This window comes from Dasypus novemcinctus, chromosome 11 (assembly GCF_030445035.2).
Source record: "Dasypus novemcinctus isolate mDasNov1 chromosome 11, mDasNov1.1.hap2, whole genome shotgun sequence".
Taxonomy (NCBI): domain Eukaryota; kingdom Metazoa; phylum Chordata; class Mammalia; order Cingulata; family Dasypodidae; genus Dasypus; species Dasypus novemcinctus.
This window is the reverse complement of record NC_080683.1, coordinates 85390213-85415823: the sequence shown is the minus strand read 5'-3', so window position 1 is coordinate 85415823 and position 25611 is coordinate 85390213. Positions and strand designations below refer to the sequence as shown.

Genomic DNA, 25611 nt, shown 5'->3' with positions numbered 1-25611 from the left:
AAGCTGGTGCTCAGCTCAACCACTGAGCCACATCGGCAACAGTGAGTTGGTTTTTTCGTTTGTTTTTCTGTTTTTAGGAAGCACCAGCAACCAAACCCAGAACCTCCCATGTGGAAGCAGGTGCTCAACTGCTTGAGCCACATCTGTTCCACCTGAGACTTTTCAAAACACTAATCTCATAAACAATGGCTGCCCTCCTTCCTGCAAACGCCTAACTTTGAGAATCATTCAAATGACCAAAGAAAATATTTTTAATTAAAAAAAAGAAAACGTACTCTTCTATACATCCATTTCATCAAAACTTTCAAATGTACAGTTTTACATGATGTTCTATTTTAATCTGTGTTCTTCATTTCTGTTGTTAAAATCTCATTCTAATTTTAAATCTATCTGTTGTCTGCTTTTTCTGGATTAGATTTGCCAGTCTTTTTCCCTTTTATGGGATAGTAAAGAATCAGGTCTTAGATTTGTTTATTAATCCTTCATCTTTTCTTCTGATTTAATTTTATTTCTTACTAAATTTACTTAATTTGTTTTAATTTTATTTTCTAAAATAGATTATTTACAAGCTAGGAATTTATCTCTGTGTATTGATCTTTCAGGATAACTTTGGCTCTATTCCACTTGGTTTTGCTCTGTGTTCTCATTTTTAGTTTCTAACAGTCCATTAATGTCATTTGCATTTCCTTTTTCCTCAAATTCAGGAAAGTGGGTTTTTTAATTTCCAGAAAGATGAGGACCTTATCAATTAATTTTTCACCTTTTTCTAATTCCATTGTATCATACAAGAAATTAGAACTTGAACAACTTCTGCTCCTAGAATTTCAGGTTTAACTTCAGTGACCTGGTATGAGATATATATATATAGTTGTTTCATTGGTCATGAAAAGATAGGTATACTAGGTAAATGCTAAATATAGTTCCATAAATAAATTTTAATTTTTACCCCATCTTTTTCCAGACCTTCTGTTTTTTTTCATTCCTGATAACAATCTGGCTGAATATCAATCTTTCTCCCCTCAATTTTTGTTGATAATGCCTTATTCTCTTCTGGCTTTTAATGTTCCAGGGATAATATCTAAAGCCACTCTTTTTTTTTTTCTTTTTCAATAAGCTGTTTTGGCTTATATGTGTATGTATTTAAACTTTTATTTGAAAATTTAGTTAGGAGTGTTTATTTTTCTTGTTTTCTGGGGTGCTGAGAATCTTTTTAATCTGCAAGTTTAAGTCTTTTTTTCAACTCATGAAAATTCCTGTTATCTGGACTAACTGGACTAACTCCTGCCCATGTGCACAAGGAGGCAGGCACAAGGATACTCATTGTAGCACTGCTTGTATTACAGGGAAAGAGTTATAATTAACTTTCCATCTGATAGAGAATGAATACACTGCTATTTATTCTTTACAATGGAAAACTCTTTTATAGCCTAAATGAATGTTGATTGACAAAAAAACTTACAAAAGCATATAAACGGAATGAAATTAATATAAAATTTTAAATACTGTAGGCAAATTCTGTATATGGGATGGTGGTTACCTGTGGAGGAAAAAAAGAATAGGAAGGGAAAAAATAGGGCTTTAGCTACATCCATAACTCGGTTTTTTGTTTTTTGTGGGGTTTTTTGCTTTAAAAAGAGAGTGCTCTAAAAAAAATATGGGGAAATATCAACATTTATTAAATCTGGGTTGTAAACGCATGGGTATACATTATAATATTTTCTGGACTTTCCTGTATGTTGAAAATACTTCATAATGTAAAATTTTAAATAAGATTGAGGGAAATATCTAACTTGACTTCACCAATTGAGAGGGACAGTTTGGAAGTGTATATGTATAGATTTTCAATTTCAGTGATGAGGAAGCAGAGTTTGGGGTGGGGATCACATTTTTTCCCCCAGAGGAGCTCTGGGACTTATACAAATTAAGCTTCCTCCTTCCTGGTCTTCGCACAAGGGATCTCAGTGAGGCAACCTTGTTTGAGCCACAAAGGTTTTATTACACTTTAATATCAGGACAGGGATGCCCATTCACCCTGAATTTCCCTAACCCTGAGGACCACTCAAATGACTTGCTAGGTCAAAGCAGTTGAGCTACTCTCTATTTATTAAAACAACAACAATGTTATTGGACTAGCCCAGTTATGTTAATTTTCAATCCTCTTCTCTGCCAAGGAGCTTATATCTAGTGCCTAGGAACTTAGCTGGAGAGCACTGGGGGGGTAAGGGGGGGCATCATGTGACTTAACCCAGGCCCACCTCACTACTGACCATCAAGCCTCAGTCCAGCCAATGCTCCAGAAGCAGCTCTCTCCACTCAGAGTGACTTTCCTGACTTTTAGGGCCCCTCCCTCCAGAATCTGTGGGTAGCCTTTTTTCCTCCTCTCTGTTTGATAGTGGCAATCTCATGATCTCAGAACATCAGACTCACCTGATTCCTCTTTGTTATTTCTCCTCAGAGGCATTGCGGGTTCCGGTCCTGCCCAGATATCACAGGGCTTCTCTCACCAACATTCCATCTCTCCTTCTGCACCGCCAGCCTCCTCTAAACTTGTACAAAAACAAGTTTAGAACACACTTTCCCCCATGCCTGCTTACATTATCATTAATAACTGCTTATATTATCATTAATAATTATAATTTTTGAGCATGTAATATGTGCCAGGCATTATTCAATTTGCTTTATATGCCAGATCCCCATTCTTTAAAAAATTCTAAGGGTTAAATATAATTTCCCGTATTTTACTGAAAACTTAGACTCATGAAAGTCAGGTCATGTTTCAAATCTAGATCTGTCTGCCTCTAAAATCTATACTCTTTCCACTGTTTTATGCTTAGAATAATAGCAACAACTGAATAGCACAATGTTCAAGGTATTATGTGTCTTAACTTTCAAATTCTGCCGAAGTTGCGCTCTATGATTCTGAGTGTGCAAAAAGTTGTGCTCTTTGATGCTGAGGGAGCTCTCTCCTCCCTCACCTGAGAAGGGTCTGTAAGTGTCCTCCCTACCTCTTGGGTCTTAGGTTGGTTGAAGTTAAAAATGTAGAGAAGAGGATGAAGTGTTAAGAAGATAAATTGAGTTATGTAAGTAGAGGCATGAAGCTACTCATAAAGAGATAGACTGATTTGGGAAGACAGAAGGAAGGTATGAGAAAAGACACCTGGAATTTTTACTTTCACATTTCTCCTTGTTAGCGTTGTCATCGATGGATACCCTGTAACTAATCATCAAATGAATCTGTTGGAAGCCAGAACAATCATTCCTGTCATCATTTTTGAGTTGAATGTGCCTTCCAAGGAGATTTTCAAAAGATTGCTCCTGGAAAAAAAGAAGGAACAGAGGTAACATACATGATGAAAAAAAAATGATAAAGGAATGAACTTCAGTCATCCAGAAAAAAGAAAGTTATTTTTTTAACAGCTTTTCCTATTCCTTCCATTTCTCTCTTAGTCTCCCTTACCCATTGCACAACAGTGCACAGATTATAGCTGTCAAGAACTCCAGGTACCGCAAAAATATTATTGAGATTAAGCAATATTATCAAGAACAACATCAGAACTGGTATACGATTGATGGATTTCACAGCAAATGGTGGGTATGGAATGAAGTCCTCAAGAATGTTCAAATCGTGAATAAAGGTATCCAGACCTACCTGGAAAGAATAAAAGCAGGTCAGAAAACATTTAACTGTTAAACTATGAAATGTACCACACTAATTCAAAGTGTTAACAATATGGTGGTCTATGGGAACTCTATGTTTTATGCATGATTTTTCTATAAACCTACAACTTCTCTACAAAAAATAAATTATGAATTTAAAGTCTAGACATATCTGGCATGTTACCGTAATTCATTCAATTTGAACATTAGTTCTCACCTCTTTAGCAGTGTTTTAAATATATAGTCCTATCCAATTATTGTGAGCATATGTGTTTGTCCTATAAATGGCTGCCACTAATCAAACTATCATTTATTGATTGCCTGTATGAACCCAGCACAAAGCAGTAATACAGGGTCTCTCCCTAGAAGGATTCATAGTGTTTGGAATTCCAGATGAGAAGTTATTTTCCAGGATATATAGTTATATGAGAGCAGTGTCTATGGAGCAACACTTGGCAAAATTTGTTTAGGAATCTAGAATTAAAATAATTTTTACTCTTTACATCCATGTGGTATGATATGAATGCTGAGTCTATAAAAAAGCTAAACTTGAATATTAAAATGTGTTCTAATCTCTATTTGAAGTCCATGAAGGAAAATGTTTGATTTTATGTTCTTATTACATAGTTTCTTGACTTTTCTTCAAAATAAAGTAGAAAGAAAGTTATCTGCACCTGACAAATTGAGGAGAGGGGCCTGGGCTTTATATCACCCCATTAGCCTATCATTGACCATATTCCCATCCTGGGAGGGGACATAACCTCTGGCAGAGGTCACTTCCAAATGAGGGGGTACAGTTGAGAGCCACCAGTGCCAATGTTCCCAGCAGTGGGGGATGGGCAAACAAGCCCTGAAGAGGGGACCTGGATGCAGCACTAAATTATTCCTGTGTTTTGCCTTTGCCTCAAATAGCTTAATCTAATCGAAGTCTGCCCTATTGCTTATCTGCTTCTGCTTCCACTGGGTAATCTAGTCTGCACCTGGTTGTTTGAATTTAGTTTTGACTTTTCTAATCCCACATTTCCTTGATATTCTACTCAAATAACTTCCCCCTGTCAGAGGACCAAGGTTTACCCTGACCAGTGAGATGTGGCAAGGCCAGGGCTAGAACACTGAAGAGATTTCTCCTTATTCTGCCACATTCCATAAGAAGATATTTAGACATTGCAAGATGTTATCAAGAAATTCCGAGGAATCAGAAAAAGATGTTCAGGGGTCTTTTGAGACTTGCAGTCATGTTATTCTAAATTACCCTGTCACTAAGCCTGTCAGGATTAGTGAAGTTTAGCACATCTGAGCTAAAAAGCAACCTAGGAATATATAGCATTATAAGTGTAATAGATATAGCTATGTCATGTATATAATATAAAGCTATTTTATATACTATATTATAGCACTATAAATTATAATACTATATACTTTAATACTATATTTTATTATACTATAGTACTGTATATTATAATACTTGAGAATAATAATCATATTATACTGCTATAGTATTATAGGAGTATAATATTCTTTGCCAGAAAGGAATACTGGGGCTTCTTAGCTTTTTCATCAGTGTCATAAACAACAGATAGGTTAGCATATTACTTATCTATTGCTGCATAACAAATTATCCCAAAACTTAGCAGGTTAAAACAAGTTACATAAGTTTCCATGGGACTGGAATCTAGACACAGCTTAACTGGGTCTTCTGCTTCATCAAGGCAATGGCCAGGCTTATAGTCTCATCTGAAGGCTCCTCTGGGGAAGAGTCTGCTGCCAAGCTCACTCACATGGTTGTTAAAAGATTTAGTTCTCTGTGGGCTATTGAACTTTGGCTCCTTCCTGACTGTTGACTAGAGACTGCCTCAGTTCCTTGCCATTTAGGCCTCCCAACATGGCAGCTTCTTCGTCAATAGAACAAACCAGGAAGGCAAGAGAATGCCAACAAGACAGAAGTCACAGTGTTTTATAGCCTAATCTTAGAAGTGACATCATATCATTTTGTTATATTCTCTTCATTAGAAGCAAGTTACTAGACCCAGCCCACAAACAAGGGGAAGGAATTATGCAAATGAAGGGATGGGATTCACAATCAGATTTACACTCAGAGATTAAAAATGGCAGTTGGGAAAGGTAAGTGACAAGAATAGTATGTGATGATTTATCAGGAAGATGGAGGATTAGAGAGGCAGAGGGATCATTTTTCTCCCCCCCAAGAATAGCTAGGACATAGCTGGAGACTGTCGGAAGGGCTACTCTGGGGCTCAGAACACCAGTGGAAGGCAAGACATAAGAAGAGAGAGGAGCGAAGAAAAGGAATCTCAGCTGGTTGAAAAAAAAATCCCTAGATTAGAGCTGTACCCACTTATGCAGCAAATCGCAATCTACAGACTGCAGCAGCTGTGGACTGCAGTGACTGCAGACTGAGGGGGTTGCAGGGGCCCTCTTCAAGAAAAGGGAGAGTAAGGGACACAGCCTACAGCAAATTCAGATTTTGGCCATCTAACTTGGTCTGCTGCATTGGAGAGGTCTCACACTTCCGAGCTGGGTGGTGCTGAGATATTGTTTGCAGGGCGCTAAAGATAATTTACCTTCTCAAGCATCCTCCCTCCTGCTCCTAGCTGGTTGCTGCAGAGGCAGAGGGAGGGAAGGTGTTGACTGACCAAGGGTGGAGAACAGCCTCTGAAGAAGTTTATGAGTTTGGGCCATCCCTCAGGACATTGCTTCTATACCAGACATCTGCCTGAGGAGTTACACTGAATTCAATCCCCCCAGCACCTGGGAAAAGCATCAAGGGAAAAGTGAATCATCACATACTGGGATTGTCAGATAAGACTTAGTGTGGATCTCTCTTCAGACCCATGGAGCAAGACAGTGGTATGATATAATTACAGCACTGAAAAAACTGCCAGCCAAGAATTCTTTATCTAGCAAAACGGTCCTTCAAATATGACGGTGAGCTTAAAATATTCACAGATAAACAGAAACTAAGAGAATAGGCAGGACTTTATGACTGACACTACAGAAATAAAAAGGATCATAAGAGGATATTAAGAGAAACTGTATGCCAACAAACTAGACAACCTAGAAGAAATGGACAAATTTCTAGAAGTACACAACCTACATTAACTCTACAAGAAATATAGGATCTCAACAAACCAACCACAAGCAAAGAGAATGAATCAGTCATCAAAAATCTTCCAACAAAGAAAAGTTCAGGACCAGATGATTTCACAGATGAGTTCTATCAAATATTTTGAGAAGAATTAATACCAATCCTGTTTAAACTCTTCCAAAGAAATTGAAAAGGAGGGAAAATTATCCAACACATTTTTTGAAGCCAACATCACCCTAATACCAAGCCAGATAAAGACACTACAAGAAAAGAAAATTATAGACTAATCTCTCTAATGAACATATATGCAAAAATTCAAAACAAAATACTTGCAAATAAGACCCAACATCATATCAAAAGAATTATACACCACGCACGACCAAGTGGGATTTATTCCTGGTATGCAAGGAAGGTTCAACATAAGAAAATGATTTACCTAATACATTGCATTAGCAAATCAAAGAGTAAAAACCCACATAATTATCTCAATTGATAGAGAAAAGGTACTTGAAAAGTCCAGCATGCTTTCTTCATGAAAATGCTTCAAAAGATGGGTATAGAAGGAAAGTTCCTCAGTATAATAAAGGACATATATGAAAATCCCACAGCCAACATCATATACAATGGGGAAAGATTGAAAACTTCCCCTCTAAGATCAGGAAAAGGAAAGGATGCCTGCTCTCACCACTGTTACTCAACATTGTGCTAGAAATTCTAGCTAGAACAATTAGGAAAGAAAAAAGAAATAAAAAGCACCCAAATTGGAAAAGAGGAAATGAAACTCTCAATATTTGCAGATGACATGATTCTATTATAGAGTTAGAAAATCCTGAAATATCTACAATAAAGCTACTTAAGCCAATAAATGAGTTCAGCAAAGTGGCAGAATACAAGATCAACATGCAAAAATGAGTAGTATTTCTATACACTAGTAATGAGCAAGCTGAGGAGGAAATCAAGAAAAAATACATTTACAGTATCAACAAAAAGACTTAATTGGTAGCGCTAACACATGGGCATGACAGCATTTTGTTTTTTATTTTGTTTTGTTTTGAGTAATGAAAATGTTCTAATATTGATTGAAGTGATGAATGCACAACTCAGTAGATTATACCAAATGCCACTGATTGTATACTTTAGATAAATTGTATGGTTTATGAACAAAAAAATAATAGAGTTGGGGGAAAATACACCAAATGTAAGATATGGACTATAGTTAGTAGTAATGCTTTGACAATATTCTTTCATAATTTGTTACAAATGTTTCACAACAATGCAAGGTATTGGTGGTGGGGTGATATATGGGAGCCACGTATGATGTTATGCATGTTTGTTTTGTGAGTTCACAATTTTTACTGTACACTAAATGTTTATGTATGCTCATGTATGAATGATAGACTTCAATAAATTGTTTTTAAAATGAAAAACAAAAGAATATTATGTGGTGAGATTTGGTAAGTTTCTAAGTCACTTTGTTTTAAGGCAAGTTTTACTACCCTAGAAAGCCTTCTCTTAGTTCTGAGAAAGGTATACAAAGGCAGTCAGGAGATCCTATTTAGTGGTACTCCCAACTATTCAGGGAAGACTGGAGCCTAAGGATGTGGTCAGGATTCAGGGCTGGTCTCCTCTCTAGTGGGACACTAGAGTGGAGTGGGGGTTTCTAACTGGCTTTTGCTGACCCTGCTGAGCCTTAGATTTTACCATTTAGAAAATACTGTGCTCCATCAGTTTCTACAATAAAGATCTTTTTTTGAACTGCTGACACCACACTCTGATGATTCTTTGCTTTCAGGCTGTGAATGGAGGATGCCAGCCAAAAAGCTGATGGTTTTAAGTGCCCACCTTTTTGAAAGAGGGAAATAATTGCTTAAAGACACTTCAGTTAATACAGATCCTTTAGGCCCTATGATTTGTGCAAATTCCGTCCTCTATCCCCTACTCCCTGTTTAAAAACAGAAATACGGAAAGATTCCATGGTGCACCCTCTTTGGGCATGGCTTCCCAACCATCTCCTTTTCAGGCTTAGGTCTGGCCCTTGGGGTGGGAAAAGGTAGTACTAAAGGAACTCATCACCTGGACCCCCACAGCCTCCTTCCCCCATCCCCAAGCAAACACGGGTAGATTGGAGGTATAATGTGACCTGGCACAAGTCCACATCCCTTGCCTACAATTCTGAAATCCAAAAACCTCTAAAAATACAAAGTTTATTCATAACCCATTTGAGAACAAAACCTAAGTCGATGTGAAGCTATTTATAGTCTTTGTGCAGCCTGCTTATGGAAGGGTCATTTGGTTGGAGATATTTAACGTCATCAATTACAGAGTGCTGCCCCAAACCCAACAAGGGTGTTATACACTACTAAAATCTAAAACATTCTGAATTATATAATATATCTGGCTCCAAAGATTTCAGACAGGGAACTGTCAGTGTGTAATAGCACAGGGGATCATTTCTATCAAAGGAAAATTTTTGGATGCTAACACTGTCACATAATAAACCAAACTATGATTCATGCCTCATCATTTTCTACTTGATTTAAGTCCTTCCTAGGCTTAATCCAAAAAAAAAAAAAGAGACAAAACTTTTCCCTATGAAAGGGATCATTCAAATATATCAGGATCAAAATTTATTCCTTATAACTAAGATGTATAGGAAAAGTATTTTATTTTCTAGTACAGATCTCATATTTTTCTGTGCCCCCATTACAGTACAAAGAAAAAGCTCTTAAACTTGTCCATCAAAGAGATTTGGGCTTTTCAGTAAGTAAATTCAATCTCTTGTATAAATGTCTTTTCCCTTCTTTTGAGTAGCATCTGGGCACAGAGAAACTTGTGTCAATAACATCATGTCAACAAACTATTTGCCCTCCTGAAATCTATCCCTTAGAAATTTTTAAGGGAGTGGACATGGCTTCAGCAGTTGAGCACCTGCTTTCCACATGGGATGTCCCAGGCTCAGTTCCCAATGCCTCCTAAAAAAAAACAACAATAAAAACAAATGAAAAAACTAATTCAGGGAAACTGACATGGCTTAGCAGTTGAGCACTGGCTTCCCACATACAAGGACCACATTTCAGTCCCAGCTCTGGTACCTCAAAAAAAAAAAAGAAATTTTTTTAAAATGTGGCAAATTTATGTACATGGGAATGTATGTACATTTACAAATACATGCATACCTATATATACACACATGCAAGGTATATATATACATACAAGGTATATGTATACATATTTATAATAGCTCAGAATTTAAAATGTCATCAATAAGTAAATGATTATGTAAATTGTACATATATTCATACAATGGAATACTATGCATCAATTAAAATGCATCAGGTAAATGCTATGAACTGATACTGAAAGATGTTGAAGATCATTACTAACTGATAAAAGCAAGTTACAGAATAGCATTTTCAGTACAGTGGCGTAGGCACACTATATGTAAAAAAACTATGTACGTATGCAAATATAGAGAAAAAAAGACTGAAAAAGATACAAACCAGGAGGGGTATCAGATTGAGAGGATGGGAATGTGGATAGAAACTTCTGCTTTTAACTCTATCATTTGGAATTTTATGATGTGTATGCATTTATATAGCGCTGGTGTAACTGAAATTGTTTTAATTTGGATAATCATTGTGTTTTACATGAAAAGATACCTATATAAATAAAAATAGTTAATCTGTTACTAATAGGAAAAGCTGCCTGCATTGACAAGTTATGCATCTCACCTCAAGACTTGAATGCTCGCCTTGGAGAATTTGGACAATTCTGCCCCGTCAGCCTGGCAGAATCCTATGAATTGTTTGATTGCTCTGAAACTAAGTCCTTGGAATTTGCAGCAGAGTTCAGGGGACACTATTATAAAATGACTTCTCAGGAAAAACTGAATGTAAGTTTGTTCCTAACTCCACATATTTACTAAGGAAAGAAAATGCCTTATCTTGGAATTCATTCATCAAATAGGAAAGGGAGAGCTGGGGACAGATGCATCCAGAAACTTGGGACCAGGAGCCCCATTATGTGGAAGCTGTGACTCCGGGATCAGTGAGCCAATTCAGACGGCGGTCTTGAGACTGCATCCGGGACATATTTTGGCACAAAGAAGTCGGGGTTCAGTGCTGGACCTTCAGCCTGGGCCAGCCTAATAGGGAGGGAGACCAACAGCGAGCCCACGGATGGAGGGAATTCTGAGAGCCGAGGCTTAGCTTTCAGGTAGGCATCCAGGCGGTTCAGCTCAGAAAGCTGCAGAGGGGGATTCAAAGGCAGTGGAAAAGAAGCCAGAGCTGCCTTAAGACTCCTGGGCTTTAAAAAATTCTCTATTACCAGAATTTCCTGTTGCTTTCTATTTCTGTCTAACGGAACAGAATATTGATTTGTTCTGATATATAATAGCGTCCATAATTGTATGGCATAGATAGGTTGGCAGCTGAGAATAATAATGAAAACTAGTCAGATGCCTCTAAACACTTTACCTCTGAAGAATTGGAAGTTCTCAGTACCTTTATTAAGGAGAACTTTATTTCTTCCTGCTTATTTAAATGATAATCACAAGATTTTAAAACAGGAAGTGACACTAGAGATAACATAACTGGTCCACCCCCTCCGTTTACAGAGCTAACTGAAACCAGAAAAGTTAAGTCACCTGCCCAAGGGCACCCAGTTAACTATACTGCAGGACAGGAAGACAGGCAGCTGGTGACTGTGGGCATGCAGTACCTGGCACACAGTAGGAGCTTGATATATATTTTTGTATGAATGAATGAATGAGATTAGGAGAGACCTTAGATGGGATCACTTGGGAGTATTACTGTAAGGAACCTCCAGTGAGGGCGAAGTTATGATGTGGAGAGCAGCTCTCAGATGGTTTGAAGGGAAGGCTTTTGCTACTTAAAATGGGGAGAGGGGCAGGAAAGCCTCAGTGGTTGTTTGGTTGGCATAGTCTTCCCATTTTAAATTTAAGTTACAGTCCTGTTCCAGTAATTCTTTTTTTTACAGAAATTCTTGGAGAACCCAGAATTGTATGTGCCTCCATTAGCCCCTAATCCACTCCCATCTGCCGACATGATCCCCAAAACACTGACACTATCGGAGCTGAGGAGTCGGTTCCCAAAGAGTGCTGAACTTCAGGGGTACTGCCCAGTGACCTATCAGGATGGAAAACAAAGGCAAGTCCTCGCCCTCATGGAAATGCCGAATGACATCTCTACTCAGAATAAGCGGTTCATATAACAATTGCAACATTTGATCAAGGTCCTGGTTGCTTAATTGGGAAAATGTTCTGTTTCTTCCCCAAAATGCTCAGGAAGAAAAATAAGACATTTGGGGGTATTTGATATGCACAGTAGTGCATATTAATTATACAGTATTTGTTTGTTTGTTTGTATGTTTGTTTTTTACTGTCTTTCAGATATGAAGCCCTAGTACCTGGTAACATGAACTATGCTTTAGAATATCGCAATCGTATATATATTTGTGAGAGTCAAGAAAAACTCCAGAAATTTTTGAGGTGAGACCATTGAGGTGTTTTAATACCTCAGTGTTCACCACTAAAGGTATTCCCTTTTCAGCCCCATGCACCATGCGGGGAGCTAGGGGGGTAGGGAATAGCTAGTGGTGAAAAGAGCCTCCCAAAGCCTCTGGCTCAGAGGAACATAGACTAAGCACCTGCTAACAATAGAAGGTGGCAGTTTGTAGGGTCAGGAAATGTGGGGAGTTCTGGGAAACTGTAGACCAAAGGTCTGACAGAATTGTCGGTTGGAGTAAGGCCTGAATGAGGAGTGGGAATTGGCTAGATGAAAGAAGAGAGGAAGAGATTCCAAGCAGAGGGACCTACAAACAACCAGATTGCAAGAACTTCGACAGGACTGGAATGTGATGTGGGTAAGGCAAGGCAGGAGATGGTGAGCAGGGCCGCAGTGGGGAAGGTCAAGTAAAGCCATCATAAATCGTTTTAGGTTTATCCTCCAGGTGAGAGGAATACAGTGAGTGCTTTTACGTTAAGTGAGTGTCACTTGCTTTGGAGAGACAGCTGTTGGACTGTTGGAGTGTTGGTAATGGATTAGAGTTCAGGACACTTATTATGAGGCTTAGAATAATCCTGCCCAAAGTAATGTGGCCTAGACCCAGGCATCAGGTGTGGGGATAGAGGGAAGTAAACAGATTCGAGAGATATTTCAGAGATAGAATCAAGGAGTCTTGGTGATTTATTGGATGTGGGTCAGAGAGAGGGAGAGAAAGCAGACATGAATTCAGAGTCTCAGGCTTGGGTCAGTGAGTGGGCTGTGGTGTCACCCCTGACACAGGCAACACTGGAAAAGAAGCTGGTAAGCAGGGAAAAAAGAGGAAGCTTTCAGTCTGAGATCTGTGTGGTTTTCTCCAGTGGAGAAAACAGGCAGTGAATTTTGTCTTTTAATTGTCTCCTATATACACACAAATAAGTATATCTGTGAGCACATGTCTAATGAACTTTGTGTTCTTAGGTCACCACTGAAATACTGGGATCAGAAGCTTCCACACAAACTTCCCCCATTAAAGGAACCAATATTTCTGACTAGTCTTCCTTTGCCTGGATACCTGGAACAGGTTCAGTTGCATTTTTTTCTCTCTCTCTTAGAAGTGTACAACACTGTCTTCTTTGACAATTTTTATTTTGGTAACAATGAAATTCAAGACAGTGTATTCTGATATTAAACTGCAAATCTACTCTTAACCTATTTTATGTGTGACTGTTAAAAATAAATGTGTGAAAAGTCCTTCCTTCCATAGCTAATACCTAAATATCTGCATTAAGTGAACAGAACATGGATCTTCATAAAATTGTAATCATTCCATTTGGATATGTATTTGATTCTTATTTTTGAATTTTAGTGTCTGTAAAACTATTTCATAATTTGAAATGTACGTATTCAGTCTTCGAAAGCTTCATTCACTGCTCAAAAGTGATGAATTGCAGTGCTACTATAACTGAACCATAAGGGCCATGTTTTGGCCTAAAATCCAGATGAGGCCATCTACGCCATATATTATTTCTACTAATACAACTTTTTTAAAAAAATAGCTAAGCTTATCAGTAGCCAACTACTATTTTAAAAGCTATTTTAGAACAAATTCTATAATTAAGGCAGAATTTAATACTTTTCTTACAAATTCTTAACCTTTTTTTTTTCAACTTGTCTAGACAGTTAACCTTAGGTCTAATTTAACATCAGAATGCAACCTGAGGCGCGCCCAGAGAGGAATGCTCTTATAAAGGCAGTGTTTCATCAAGAGGGCCTCTTGTCTTGTCTGTCCACTCTGAGCTCCAGAATCTTGACTGCAGTGATAGTTCCTTGTCAGGTGGCCCAGGGTCCTGAGGGGGGCAGGCATTCTGGCCATTTCTGAGCACAGAAGCAGAGATGGGCCAAGACAACTCGAAGCCCAATGTCTCCTTTTTTAAAAAATTTCTTTATTATGGGAAATGTCGAACATACATAAAAATAGAGAGAATAATGGAATGAAGCTCATGTAGCCATCTCCCAGCTGGCCATAAGCCAATTTGTAATTTTCATCTTTCCTCATTGAATGTATTTGGTGTTCCTATTCTGTTGGCTAAGTGGTCACCTAGTCATCCTTATAACCCCCTCCCCACCCTAGGAGGCCATTTGAGGAGAATAGTAAGCATTATCTGTTTACCACTAAGAAAAGAAACCAAAGTCAAAAACACACATGATTGGGAAACGGACTTGGCCCAGTGGTTAGGGCGTCCGTCTACCACATGGGAGGTCCGCGGGTTCAAACCCCGGGCCTCCTTGACCCGTGTGGAGCTGGCCCATGCGCAGGGCTGATGCGCGCAAGGAGTGCCGTGCCACACAGGGGTGTCCCACGCGTAAGGGAGCCCCACGCGCAAGGAGTGCGCCCATGAGGAGAGCCGCCCAGCGTGAAAAGAAAGTGCAGCCTGCCCAGGAATGGCGCCGCCCACACTTCCCGTGCCGCTGACGACAACAGAAGCGGACAAAGAAACAAGACGCAGCAAATAGACACCAAGAACAGACAACCAGGGGAGGGGGGGAAATTAAATAAATAAATCTTAAAAAACACACACACACACATGATTTAAATTGTTCCTTACCTGCAGGGTGCTGCAACTTCTTTAATTAAAGCAATGAATGCAGCAGGATGCTTAAAGCCCAAATTTCCCTTCTTAAGTATAAGGAGATCTGCACTACTGTTTATAGCATTTCATCTAAAAGGTATGTCTTTTTGAAAATAATATACTGCAAAAAGCTAATTTAACATTAATTGTAGTATGTATGAGAAATAGGAGTGTTGAGCTGGGTTGGTCACTTGGCTGGAGGTGGAGGTGTGAATTTGGGTTCCAGATATTTTAATGAAAATATCAAAACTGAATTTCTCTTTTTTAAAGGATGGACTATTAGTGATATTGTTATCTCTCAATAATCCATGCAATAGTAGAAGATGAATAGAGGCAATTATGACTTAAAACAATTCCCACATCTTATTTGGGATTTGGTTTTCTTCTCAGCTATAGCTGTACAGCTCAATCACATGCACAGTTCTCTTCCTCTTTCTTTAATCTAGTGCTTCACCAATTTAACAGTCCAACATTGACAATTCTCTGAAATTTTCTGCAGCATTTAATCCCAAGGGTTCTGAATATACACGAAAAAAGTATAAGAAGAAGATGGAGTCGTTCGTGGAGCGATGTGAACTTATAACATACCTGGGAAGCAAGATGACCAGAAAATACAAGGAACCTCAATTTAGAGCTATTGACTTTGATCATAAACTACAGACCTTTCTCTCTCTCAGAAATATAGACCCAATTAATGGATAATTTGCTTGGATAACTGCAATCTGACTTTTGCAGTTATCTGAGTCACTAAAGTTATCCCAAAGGGAGAGAAGGAAATCGATTGAAAACCTGGCTATCTGTGACATACTCTTCCCTCCTGAAGGATGGACCGTGGCTTCCAGACTTCAAATAGACTCAAAGCTCTGTAGCCAGGAAGGAGTGCCTTTCTGTAAGCACAGGTTTTCATATAGTTTTTGAGTTTTTTGCTCTGTTGCCTGAATTTTCATGCTTTAAAAAAGGATAGTCATCCCATTTAGAATTGCATTTAGAATATTGAAGTAATGTATTTTATTTAAGAAATGTATTATTCATTTTCCTTTTTAACATCTTTGGTTAAAAAAAACTGTTAAAAAAATTACTCATTAAATGTTAGAAAGCTTCAAGAAACCGATTAACATTGATATAATTAAAACAAATATCGGTTACATTTTTAACATAAGGAATTGTTTGTAACTTTGTGAACATAAGACATTTTATCATTTTCCCAAAATATATATTAATAAATGGGTTTTGCGATAATGAGCCAGCTGCCTCTTTTCTTTTCCTTAAGTATTCACTGAAGTGTACTTTATGTCTTTTTTTTTTTCTTAATTAAGGAATCACCTGAAGGTTTGAGAAAGATGAAACCTAGAGAGTTTTATCATATGACATCTATCAAAAGGTATATGCTGGAGGAATATTTACTAAATTGAATTTTAATGAGATTTTAAAATAAGATTATCAATTTTTCAGCAGTATAAAAAGCCTAGAATGAGAAACAGCAAGATTGGCTCTTCAAAAAATTCAGAAGTACAATCATTAACTTTTCAACCTTGGGTAAATCTCAATTTCTCTGAGCCTTAGATTCTTAATCTCTAAAATGAATGATTTAGCTCTTTGATCCCTATAATTTCAATTATATTAATTTAAAACCAAGAGCCTGTTTTATATATCTTTTGTATGATATTTCATCACAAAATAATTTTTAAACAAAGCTAGAACCTTTTGTCAAAGTTAGGATAAACCCCCAAAGCCTTTGAACAGTTGCTGATATACCCCATAGTTAATCTCCCATTTTCATCTATCAAGTTTTGCTGTCATCCTGAGCCTCTGCTGTCTCCTATTCCCTTCCCAGTTCTTAATATCTGCAATTTACTATCAGCCCTTCACCAGACTACAATCTACTGGTTTCTCATTTTTAACAAGGTACAAATGTTCCCAGGCTTTCTTAACCTATGGGTACTATGAAGCGCAGTAACCCCTGCAGAATACCCACAAATATTTCTTGGGGTTCCCAGGGAGTATCTCACACCTGTTCCAGAGTTCAGAACTCATTGTTTCAGAGATGCTGGGTTCTATATAGAAGTGGGGCAAATGCCCCCTCTCTTCTTAATGGGGAGAAGTTTAGTCCCTGGCTGAGTTGGGGACCACATGCCATATGATGCTCTCTGCTTTCATCCCTCTCTCCACCAGCACTCCCCCTCCCCACACCAAGTAAATCTGTGTAAGCCGATGCAGCAGATAGGAGCAATGGGTGGGGATTGGGGACTCACGTTTCCCAGAGCAACTTATAGCTCTGGATATTCCAGGTCCCTAAAACTGACACCCAAAGACTGTTGGCTTCACATAGGACGTTATTTCCAATACTTATAAAGAGGGCTACCATTTCCTGACTATTCACTAGGGGCCGGCTAGTGTGTTACTGGCCGAACATGCATTATCTCATTTAGTTCTCACACGTTACCTTTTTACCCAAGTTCACATCAGTAGCAGAATCTGAATTCAGACCCTGATCAGCCTAACTCCAGAGTCTTGATCTCACCTATTACTCTCACCACCACCTACACTGTAAGTGCAACTGGGAACCAGCGTAGTGGTGTCAGTATTTCTAAGGCATTTCACCGGCCAGCGCCCTTTGCGTATACACGTGTGTGCATGTCCACACTTCATAGTATAACAATATTCTGGCAGACCCTTGGGAAAATCTCTTTAGAGTCTGAGAACTGCCCTCTCTCCCTCCCCCACCAGCCCCATCCCATCCACGTCCTCACATCCCCTGCGTTCCTTCTCAGGGCTGCCGGTTGCGTTTTCTTGAGCAAGTTATGCCAAGGGGTGTGTGTCCCTCACAAGGGAGAAAGGCATTTCTGCAATCAGAAAGGAGAGCATGTATCATTTTAAAACCTCTTATGAAATCCCTCTTTTCTTTAGCAATTATACTTGCATGTTTCTATAACTGATTAGAGAAGTGACCATCCATTAGTGTCCCAAATAAAATAAAGGAGTATTCTGACTGGGTGGCCAGGGAGCCTTAATTTCTTCCTCGAACAAAACAGTAAAAGAAGAGAGCGTTAACCTGTTGGGGAAGTGCCTAGCCCATGGTGCTCACGGGCGCACACAGACCTCTGTGCCCACCGCCCAGAGGCAGCGCAGAGCCATAGGTAAGGGACACTTCAACAAGGCTATGTCTCCAAATGGCTTGTCTAGGTGTCGTTTTCACTGCACCAAAAGAACCAAGAGTATAACCTTCCCCCAGCAGGAAAGGCAGCCCCCACTCACCAGACCCTAAGGCAAAAGTGGAATAGCTAAAGGTAATGAAATAGGCAAACCTAATTCCTTGCCTTTCAGGTTTGTTTCTTTTTAGTGGCTACACTCAAATCCATCAAGTCGATATACTATATATTTGACCATTCCTGTTTTTGGACTGTGTACATTTGTCCTGTATTAAAAAATCCTAAGGAGCGGATGTGGCTCAAGCGGTTGAGTGCCTGCCTCCCACATGGGAGGCCCCTGTTCCATTCCAGTGCCTCCTGAAAACAAAAACAACAAGCAAAACAGACAAGAAAACCAACGTGGAAGCCAGTGTGGCTCAGTGGTGGAGTGCCTGCCTCCCACATAGGGGGTCCCAGGTTCAATCCCCACCCTGGTACCTCAAAAAAAAAGTCCTAGGGGAGCCAAATTGTGGATCAAGTGATTGAGCACCTGCTTCCCATGTATGAACCCGGATTCAATCCCAGGTACCCCCTTAAAAAAAAAAAGTCCTGTGATTAACCTCCCCCCCAACACCATATTTGGGAGTATTTGCTGAGAGAAATTCTGGGAAATGCTTGGCCAAAGGGGATGAATATTTTTATGGGTGACCATTCTTATGACCCAACTTCCAACGTGGTTATAGCAAGTCGCACTGCCTCCAGGAATGCCCAAAAACACCTACTTTATTAGATCTTTACTAGCATTTGGCCTTATTTTCTTGCTTATAAAAAAATGGGTAAAAGGTAAATAGTTGCTTTAATTTGAAACAATAACGAGATAGAACATTTTTGCATATTCTGGTCACCAGTTGCAGTTCCTCTTTTGTGAATTATTTTTTCACATCCTTTGCCCTCATTTTCATGGGGCATTTTAAATTGTTTTGCCTGATAACATAGATATCAACCCTTTACCTTTGCAGTAAACAAGTCCTTTACCAAAGAAAAACCTGCCCATCTTTCCTTTATTATTTTGAATACTCTTCTAAGCTTGAAATTCCTTCCACCTCCAGAGATTGAATAAATATTTTATTATATTTTACGCTGGTTTTTTGTGGTCATTTCAGGATATGGTATGAGATGCAGTTCTTAACTTATCAAAAGTCAAAGTAATAAATACTATAATTTTTTACATTATCAGTTTTATTATATATTTTTTCATTTTTATTCCCAATCTATTTAATACATTTTTTTTCCCCATAAATTCAGTGGTGAAGGGAAGGGAGCACAAGAACAGGGAAGGGATGAGAGATATGTTTTACATGAATGTCCCTGTCTAGTTGTGGGTGATACTTTAATATCTTTCTTTAGTTTGTTTTTGCCTTTACAAATGAAGGCCTGAGCAGAGATATACCTACAAAGCCTGAGAGTCCTCAATTATGGGTGGCTCTGGGAAGAATCCTTAAAGAAGGTATCATCTGTATTAGATGGGCTTTTCAGAATCAAGGAAGGTAAAGTGAGATGACTAGAAGTGAGATTCTAACCGTGGGCCAAAAGGTGTTCCAAGATGTAATTGATGAACATGTGCTCATTAAACCTGTGTGCCAAGCCTGTTGAGGACTACTTAGTTTATACAAATGTGTGTATTTACAAGGAACTCTCCCAGTTTAGGGTAGGAAATAAAAATATAGGTACACACCATTCCTGTGTAATGCAGGAGATATGGGACCTGGAAACTAAAGCAGACTGAATTAGTGCTATAAAATCCCAATAAAGACGTCTTGTTGGCATTAAACATTTGCAATCACCCTTCCGTTCTTAAATCCAGTTAGCCATAATAAACCTTGGATTTAGTTTCTTCCAGCTACAGTTATCAGCCAGCCATCCCAGCTGCAGGAATATTTTTAATGCCATTCATAATGACAGAGGATTTCTACCAGCTTCTAATGGCCAGTTGACCATGATCCTCTCCTTCCTCCATTCTTCTGCCAGGATCCCCACTGATCCAAACCACCCAGAAGCAGCTTCCCAGGACCAAAAGAAGGAGGAAGAAGGGTGGAGATCAGACATGAATGGGGAAAAGAAAAAAATCAGAATAGCTCTCTTGTTTATCAATCCTCACTCTGTAAGTGACCTTACTTATAAAAACATAAAAGCTATATGCTGATAACTCCAAAATCAACATCTCAAATTCTGTTCTCTACCCTGAACTCCAGACTTTTTTATTGACAACTTCCTGCTCTCTGTCTTTACATGGTTATCTAATTGCCACCTAAATTTTAATATGTCCAAAATAGAAGCCTTGTTCTTCACCCCAACTTCCCTTCCTTCAGTCTTCCCCCTGTCATTTCATAGTAATACACATACCCAGTCAATTAGGTCCCAAACCTAGGGATCAACTTGATTGCATTCTTTCTCTCATTTCTCATATCCATTCTCTCAGCAAGTCCTGCCAGAGAGAACCACCTCCAAAATATTTTGCCTTAAGAGAGGGGGAAGGAAATGTGGCTTAAGCAGTTGGGCACCCACCTACCACATGGGAGTCCTGTGTTTGATTCCTGGTGCCTCTTTTCTGTGTGTTTTTATTTGCTTTCTCCTGGTGACAAGACAGCAAGTGGGCACGGTGAGGATAGCGCAAAGGAAGAGACACAAGGAGGAAACTCAATGAGAGATACAACAAGTGGGAGTAGGAGGTGGCTCAAGCCATTGGACACCTCCCTCCCACATGGGAGGTCCCAGGTTCAGTTCCCTATGCCTCCTAAAAAAAAAAAAAAAAAAAAAAAAGGGATGAGCATATAGTGCAAACAAGCGAGTGTGAACAATGGAGGAGGGGGCAGGGAGAAATAAAGATTTTTTTTAAAAAGCTCGTCTCTGTGTGGGCTGGCTGATGCTGAAAGATCCTTCAGGTTCAGCCTCCCCTCACAGAGCTGGTGCTCTAATGAGCAATGACTGAATGAGAAGTGAGAGTACCAGGCCGAGCTCAGCACTGAGTCATCTTCAGCTGTTGGACTGAGGCTCTGCATAAAACCAGTGTTTTTACTGCAACCCGTTGTGGTAGAGAGAAGGTACCCCATTGCTGACTTCTCTCCCTGCTGATCTGTGGAAGGCAGGCAGAACTTCCCATTCCACCTGGACCCCATAAATGGCGAGGCTTAGAGGCAATTCAGGAAGAAGGCGAAGCCTCAGAGAAGGCGCACGTGTGACTTGAGTTAGGTTTAATAAAAACTAGTAAAAATTTAGAAGAGCCAGGCTGGGAATTACACCTCCAGTTTCAAAAGCATGGAGGATATAGACAGCATGCTGGGGGCTGGAAGTGGGGGAAAGAATAAATTATAAGCAATTAGGTATTGGTGAAGTGTAAAGTGAGAGGGAGGAAATGGCAGAATGTGTAGTTGAAGAGAGAAATAGGTGGAGGTCAGGTCTGGGTGGAACTAATAGACTACATTTAGAAGCTTGGAGTTTATTCTAAGGGCACATGGGAATGTCTCCAGAGTCTCTGGATCTGATTTGTACTTAGATCTCCCTGCACTTTTGTATTGGAGGGAACAACACTGCAGCTAAGACTAGACAGAAACTCTAATAATTTATTGAAGGAAGAGAATGAAGGCTGAATAATGATCATGATCATTTTAATCACAGCAGGAGAGTTTTAAAACAGGCACTTAATCTATTCCATACATGGACTTGTTTTTGCCACAGCAATCCCACAAGGTTGACTCTAGTGTCAACATCTCCATTGTACAGGGAAGGTAGACAAGGTTGAGAGGATCAGTAACTTGTTCGAGATCACTAGTGTTAAGTATACGAAAACTGCCACTTGCATTGGGTGCTGCTAGGCACCTTTCTTAGAAGGGTTTTTCCGGAAGACAAAAACAGGAGTTTCCTGAGAAAATGGACAGAACCCTACAAGCAGATAAGCAACACCTGGCGGTAAACCAGTTTCCTTCCGGGAGACATAGCTTTAGCAGCATGAACAAGCGTGCCAGCTAATCAACGTTTAACTGCTCCCTACTTTGTAAGCCTCCCCCTGGTAAAATGGAACATATCGTCAGCCAATCAGAACATTTCCTTGTTTGCTTCCACGTTTGCCCTGTATCAGCTTGCCTTTTCTACGCCTTCGGTAGAGATCCCTCCAACTTTCTCTGTGTGACGCTGCCCTATTCATGAAGCATTCGAGAACGCTGTGCGATCCTAAATTGCATGAAAAAGTTTTTCTTTCATTACTAGGTACCCAGACGTGTTTGACAGCGCGCTCTCTTCGCTACTTGGCTATGGCATTGGAAGTAAGGATAGAAAGGAGGGGGAAGATGTAAAAGACGTTTAGGAAATGAATGATTATTATCATTAACATTATATAATGGTGGTTATGACAATCATAATAAATAAATAGATAGTAGATAGATGGATAGATAACTGCGATTTCATGCGCTCACCACACACTCAAGACCTTAACGCCAGATTCGGCGTCTGGGAGGAGACAAAACTGATTAAGGTGTCGGTGACGCTCTGACAGTCTGATCTAATACAAAACTTCCAAAGCCGCAATGTAGCAACCCCTTTCCCGGGCGTGGTCCCAGTTTACGCAGAAACAGGGGACCAGCCCTGCTCCCGAGGTGGCCCCGCCCAGGCCCCGCCCCCGGCCCCGCCCCCGCCCGCCTCCGGCCCCGCCCCGGCCCCGCTGCAGGGGCGCCTCCGCGGGCCACGTGGTCCGCCGTCCTTGCGCGGTCCGCTCCCGGCGCGGGCTCTTCCGGGTTGTCGGCGGCCGCTGCGCAGAGGCCGAGGCCAGGCTGGCGCGGATCCCCAGCGGGTGGCTGGACCGAGGTGAGGGACGAGGCGGGCCCGGTGTGGGTGCATCCGTCAGGCCGCCGGACAGACCCGATCCCCGCGGGCGCCCCGGAGAGGTAGATCCGACTCGGGCCTGCTGTCTTTGGCGCGGGAGCTGCGGTCCTGTTGACCCCTCCCCAGCTTTTTGCCCCTCTGCTAGCCCGAGGGTCCCGGGTGCGCTTCTCCCCCGCCCCGCAGCTCCCTACTCCGAGTGTCTCAGTCGCCGCGTCTCTGCGCAGCCTCACACCAGCCTGGCCATTCCACGCCGCATGCCCAAAGCGAGGCTCGATGCAGCCCACGTTATTTCACTGTTACCCCAGATTCACTTTACTCATTTACATTTTCTTAATCCTTTTCACATTTGTCTTCACAGGCGAAATGGTTGATAATGTCTAAAACTGAGACAGTGTAGTTAACATTCCAGTATTTCTGCACCCATGAGAAGGATTGGGAAGGATTTTACAGTTGATCGCAATTCCCTTAGCCTTACGGAGAAAGATCCTGAGAGAATACACGGATATTGGGAACCCACCCAGCTAGTTGACGGTATACCAAGAATGAGAACAAAAAGCCAAGTTCGTAAATAGACTTAAAAAGTGTTACCTAGTACTACTCAGTTCATATGAGGTGAATAGCAGGTTTCTTTGGGCCAGGATCAATCTCATTTTTAAAACTTGTTTTCTTTTTTTCAGATTGAAACCTTTTTGGCTTAAAAGAAAATGGCAGAAACATCCTCAGAGCCTTCTGGGCAGCTTGTTGTACACTCGGGCACTCACAGTGATACCGTCTTGGCCAGTTTTGAGGATCAGAGAAAGAAAGGCTTTCTCTGTGACATCACTTTAATCGTGGAGAATGTGCATTTTCGGGCCCACAAAGCCTTACTTGCTGCCAGTAGCGAATACTTCTCAATGATGTTTGCTGAAGAAGGGGAGATAGGCCAGTCCATTTATATGCTGGAAGGCATGGTTGCTGACACATTTAGTATCCTGCTGGAATTCATCTATACTGGCTATCTCCATGCCAATGAGAAAAGTACAGAACAAATCCTGGCTACTGCTCAGTTCTTAAAAGTCTATGACCTGGTAAAGGCTTACACAGATTTTCAAAATCATAGCTCCCCAAAGCCAATGATTTTGAACACTCCTGGCGCTCCAGTGGTCATTATTTCTAATAAGAAAAATGATCCTCCAAAGCGGAAACGGGGAAGACCTAGAAAAGTCAGTAGTGTACAGAAGGGGAAATCAGAACTGGCTACAGAGGAAGAAATACAGCTAAGAGTGAACAATTCCGTTCAAAATAGACAAAACTTTATGGCTAAAGGAGGAGACAGTTTACTGAATGAAACAGTTCCCGCAAAAGAACTGGAAGCCTCCGAGCCTGCCTCTGAGCCAGGTAGAGTGGAGGAAATGCGAGCTGAAAAAGACGAGAACTGTGATCCCAAGACCCAGGATGGGCAGGCCTCCCAGAGTCGATATAGCAAGCGGAGGATTCGGAGATCTGTCAAACTTAAAGATTACAGACTTGGGGATGAAGACGATCAGGCTTCAGCCAAGAGGACCTGTGGGAGGAGAAAGCGCCCTGGCCCTGAGGCCCGCTGTAAAGACTGTGGCAAAGTCTTTAAGTATAATCACTTTTTAGCAATCCACCAGAGAAGCCACACGGGTAATCATGTTTTCACAGCTTACTGGGATGTGTTTTGGAATTTGGGGTAGTACTGATAATAATAGCTCTCATTTATTGTGCAACTTCTATGTGACAGACATTGTGCTACAGCCTTCATACACGTTATTGCGTTTAATTCTCACAACAGTCCTGCGAAGTAGGTAGTATTGCCATTATGTGGATGAAGAGACTGAGTCCTAGAAAGCTTAAGTAACTTGCCCAGAGGCACATATTTGGTGACAGAACTGGAATTCACAAACCCTGCTCTTATTCGAAGTTGTATCTTCCAGGTATCAAGCTCTAGCCAAACTTACTCTGCTTTCTGATTCTCAAACATTCCCCATTTTTTAACCACAGCTACACATTGCCCAGGTCATTTTTTCTGTCTGGGCATCTTTCTCACCTGGCCATCCATTAAGGCCTTCTCCATTTTGGTCATGTTAACCCAGCATTGGCCAGTAGAACCTTCTGGGATGATGGAAATGTTCTGTATCTGTGCTGTTCAATACAGGTGCCACTGGCCACATGTGGCTAATGTAACAGGAACTGAATTTTTCATTTAAATTTGAATAACCCCATGTACATAGCGGCCACTGTATTGGATAGTGCAGCCTAGCCAGATATCCCTTCCTCCTTTGAGTCCCCTCTCAAGGAACTTAACTCACTCTGATTTGGGTCGGGAAGCAATTACCACCTGTATAGTTCCCAGTTTAATTGTAAATTTGAATAATGGGACTGATGCTTCAGTCCCTGCTATCATCCAGTAGCCTCTAGCACTGGTTCTCAACCTGGCTGAATATTAGAATCATCTGGAGACGTAAAACTACCAGTGCCTCAGCCCCACCCCCAGAGCTTCTAACTTAATTGTCTGGAGCCTTGTTTTTAAAAGCTCCGCAGTGATTTTAAGTACAAATAGCTTGAAAACCCTGAATTTCTGGTACACTGAAAAAAGTAGACATTTGATAAATGTTTGTTGAACTTAATAGATGATTCTATTTTATAAATTTGTTTATTACTTTTATCAAAGATGTATTTGTGCATAGTTGCCCCAGTATTCTGAAATTTCA

At 40.3% G+C, this 25611-nt stretch overlaps 2 protein-coding genes across 4 annotated transcripts in view; both read left to right on the top strand.

The window, feature by feature from the left end:
* The window catches only part of AK9 (adenylate kinase 9), a 194894-nt gene extending 178791 nt beyond the window's left edge, over window positions 1–16103 (top strand). Inside the window, exons 34-41 of the mRNA XM_058307272.2 lie at window positions 3192–3338; window positions 3448–3668; window positions 10456–10652; window positions 11759–11928; window positions 12171–12269; window positions 13243–13345; window positions 14877–14991; window positions 15394–16103. Of these exons, the coding sequence (XP_058163255.1) occupies window positions 3192–3338; window positions 3448–3668; window positions 10456–10652; window positions 11759–11928; window positions 12171–12269; window positions 13243–13345; window positions 14877–14991; window positions 15394–15596 (1255 nt within the window). The 3' untranslated portion in view covers window positions 15597–16103. The remainder of the gene's footprint in view (window positions 1–3191; window positions 3339–3447; window positions 3669–10455; window positions 10653–11758; window positions 11929–12170; window positions 12270–13242; window positions 13346–14876; window positions 14992–15393) is intronic.
* Window positions 16104–22741: 6638 nt separating this feature from the next.
* The window catches only part of ZBTB24 (zinc finger and BTB domain containing 24), a 33212-nt gene continuing 30342 nt past the window's right edge, over window positions 22742–25611 (top strand). Inside the window, exons 1-2 of one of the 3 annotated variants that reach the window (XM_012528991.4) lie at window positions 22742–22879; window positions 23575–24544. In XM_012528991.4, coding sequence (XP_012384445.2) covers window positions 23602–24544 — 943 coding nt within the window. In that variant the 5' untranslated portion in view covers window positions 22742–22879; window positions 23575–23601. Of the gene's footprint in view, window positions 22960–23574; window positions 24545–25611 lie in introns of all 3 variants that reach the window. The other 2 variants (XM_012528994.4, XM_012528992.3) reach the window with 2 other exon arrangements.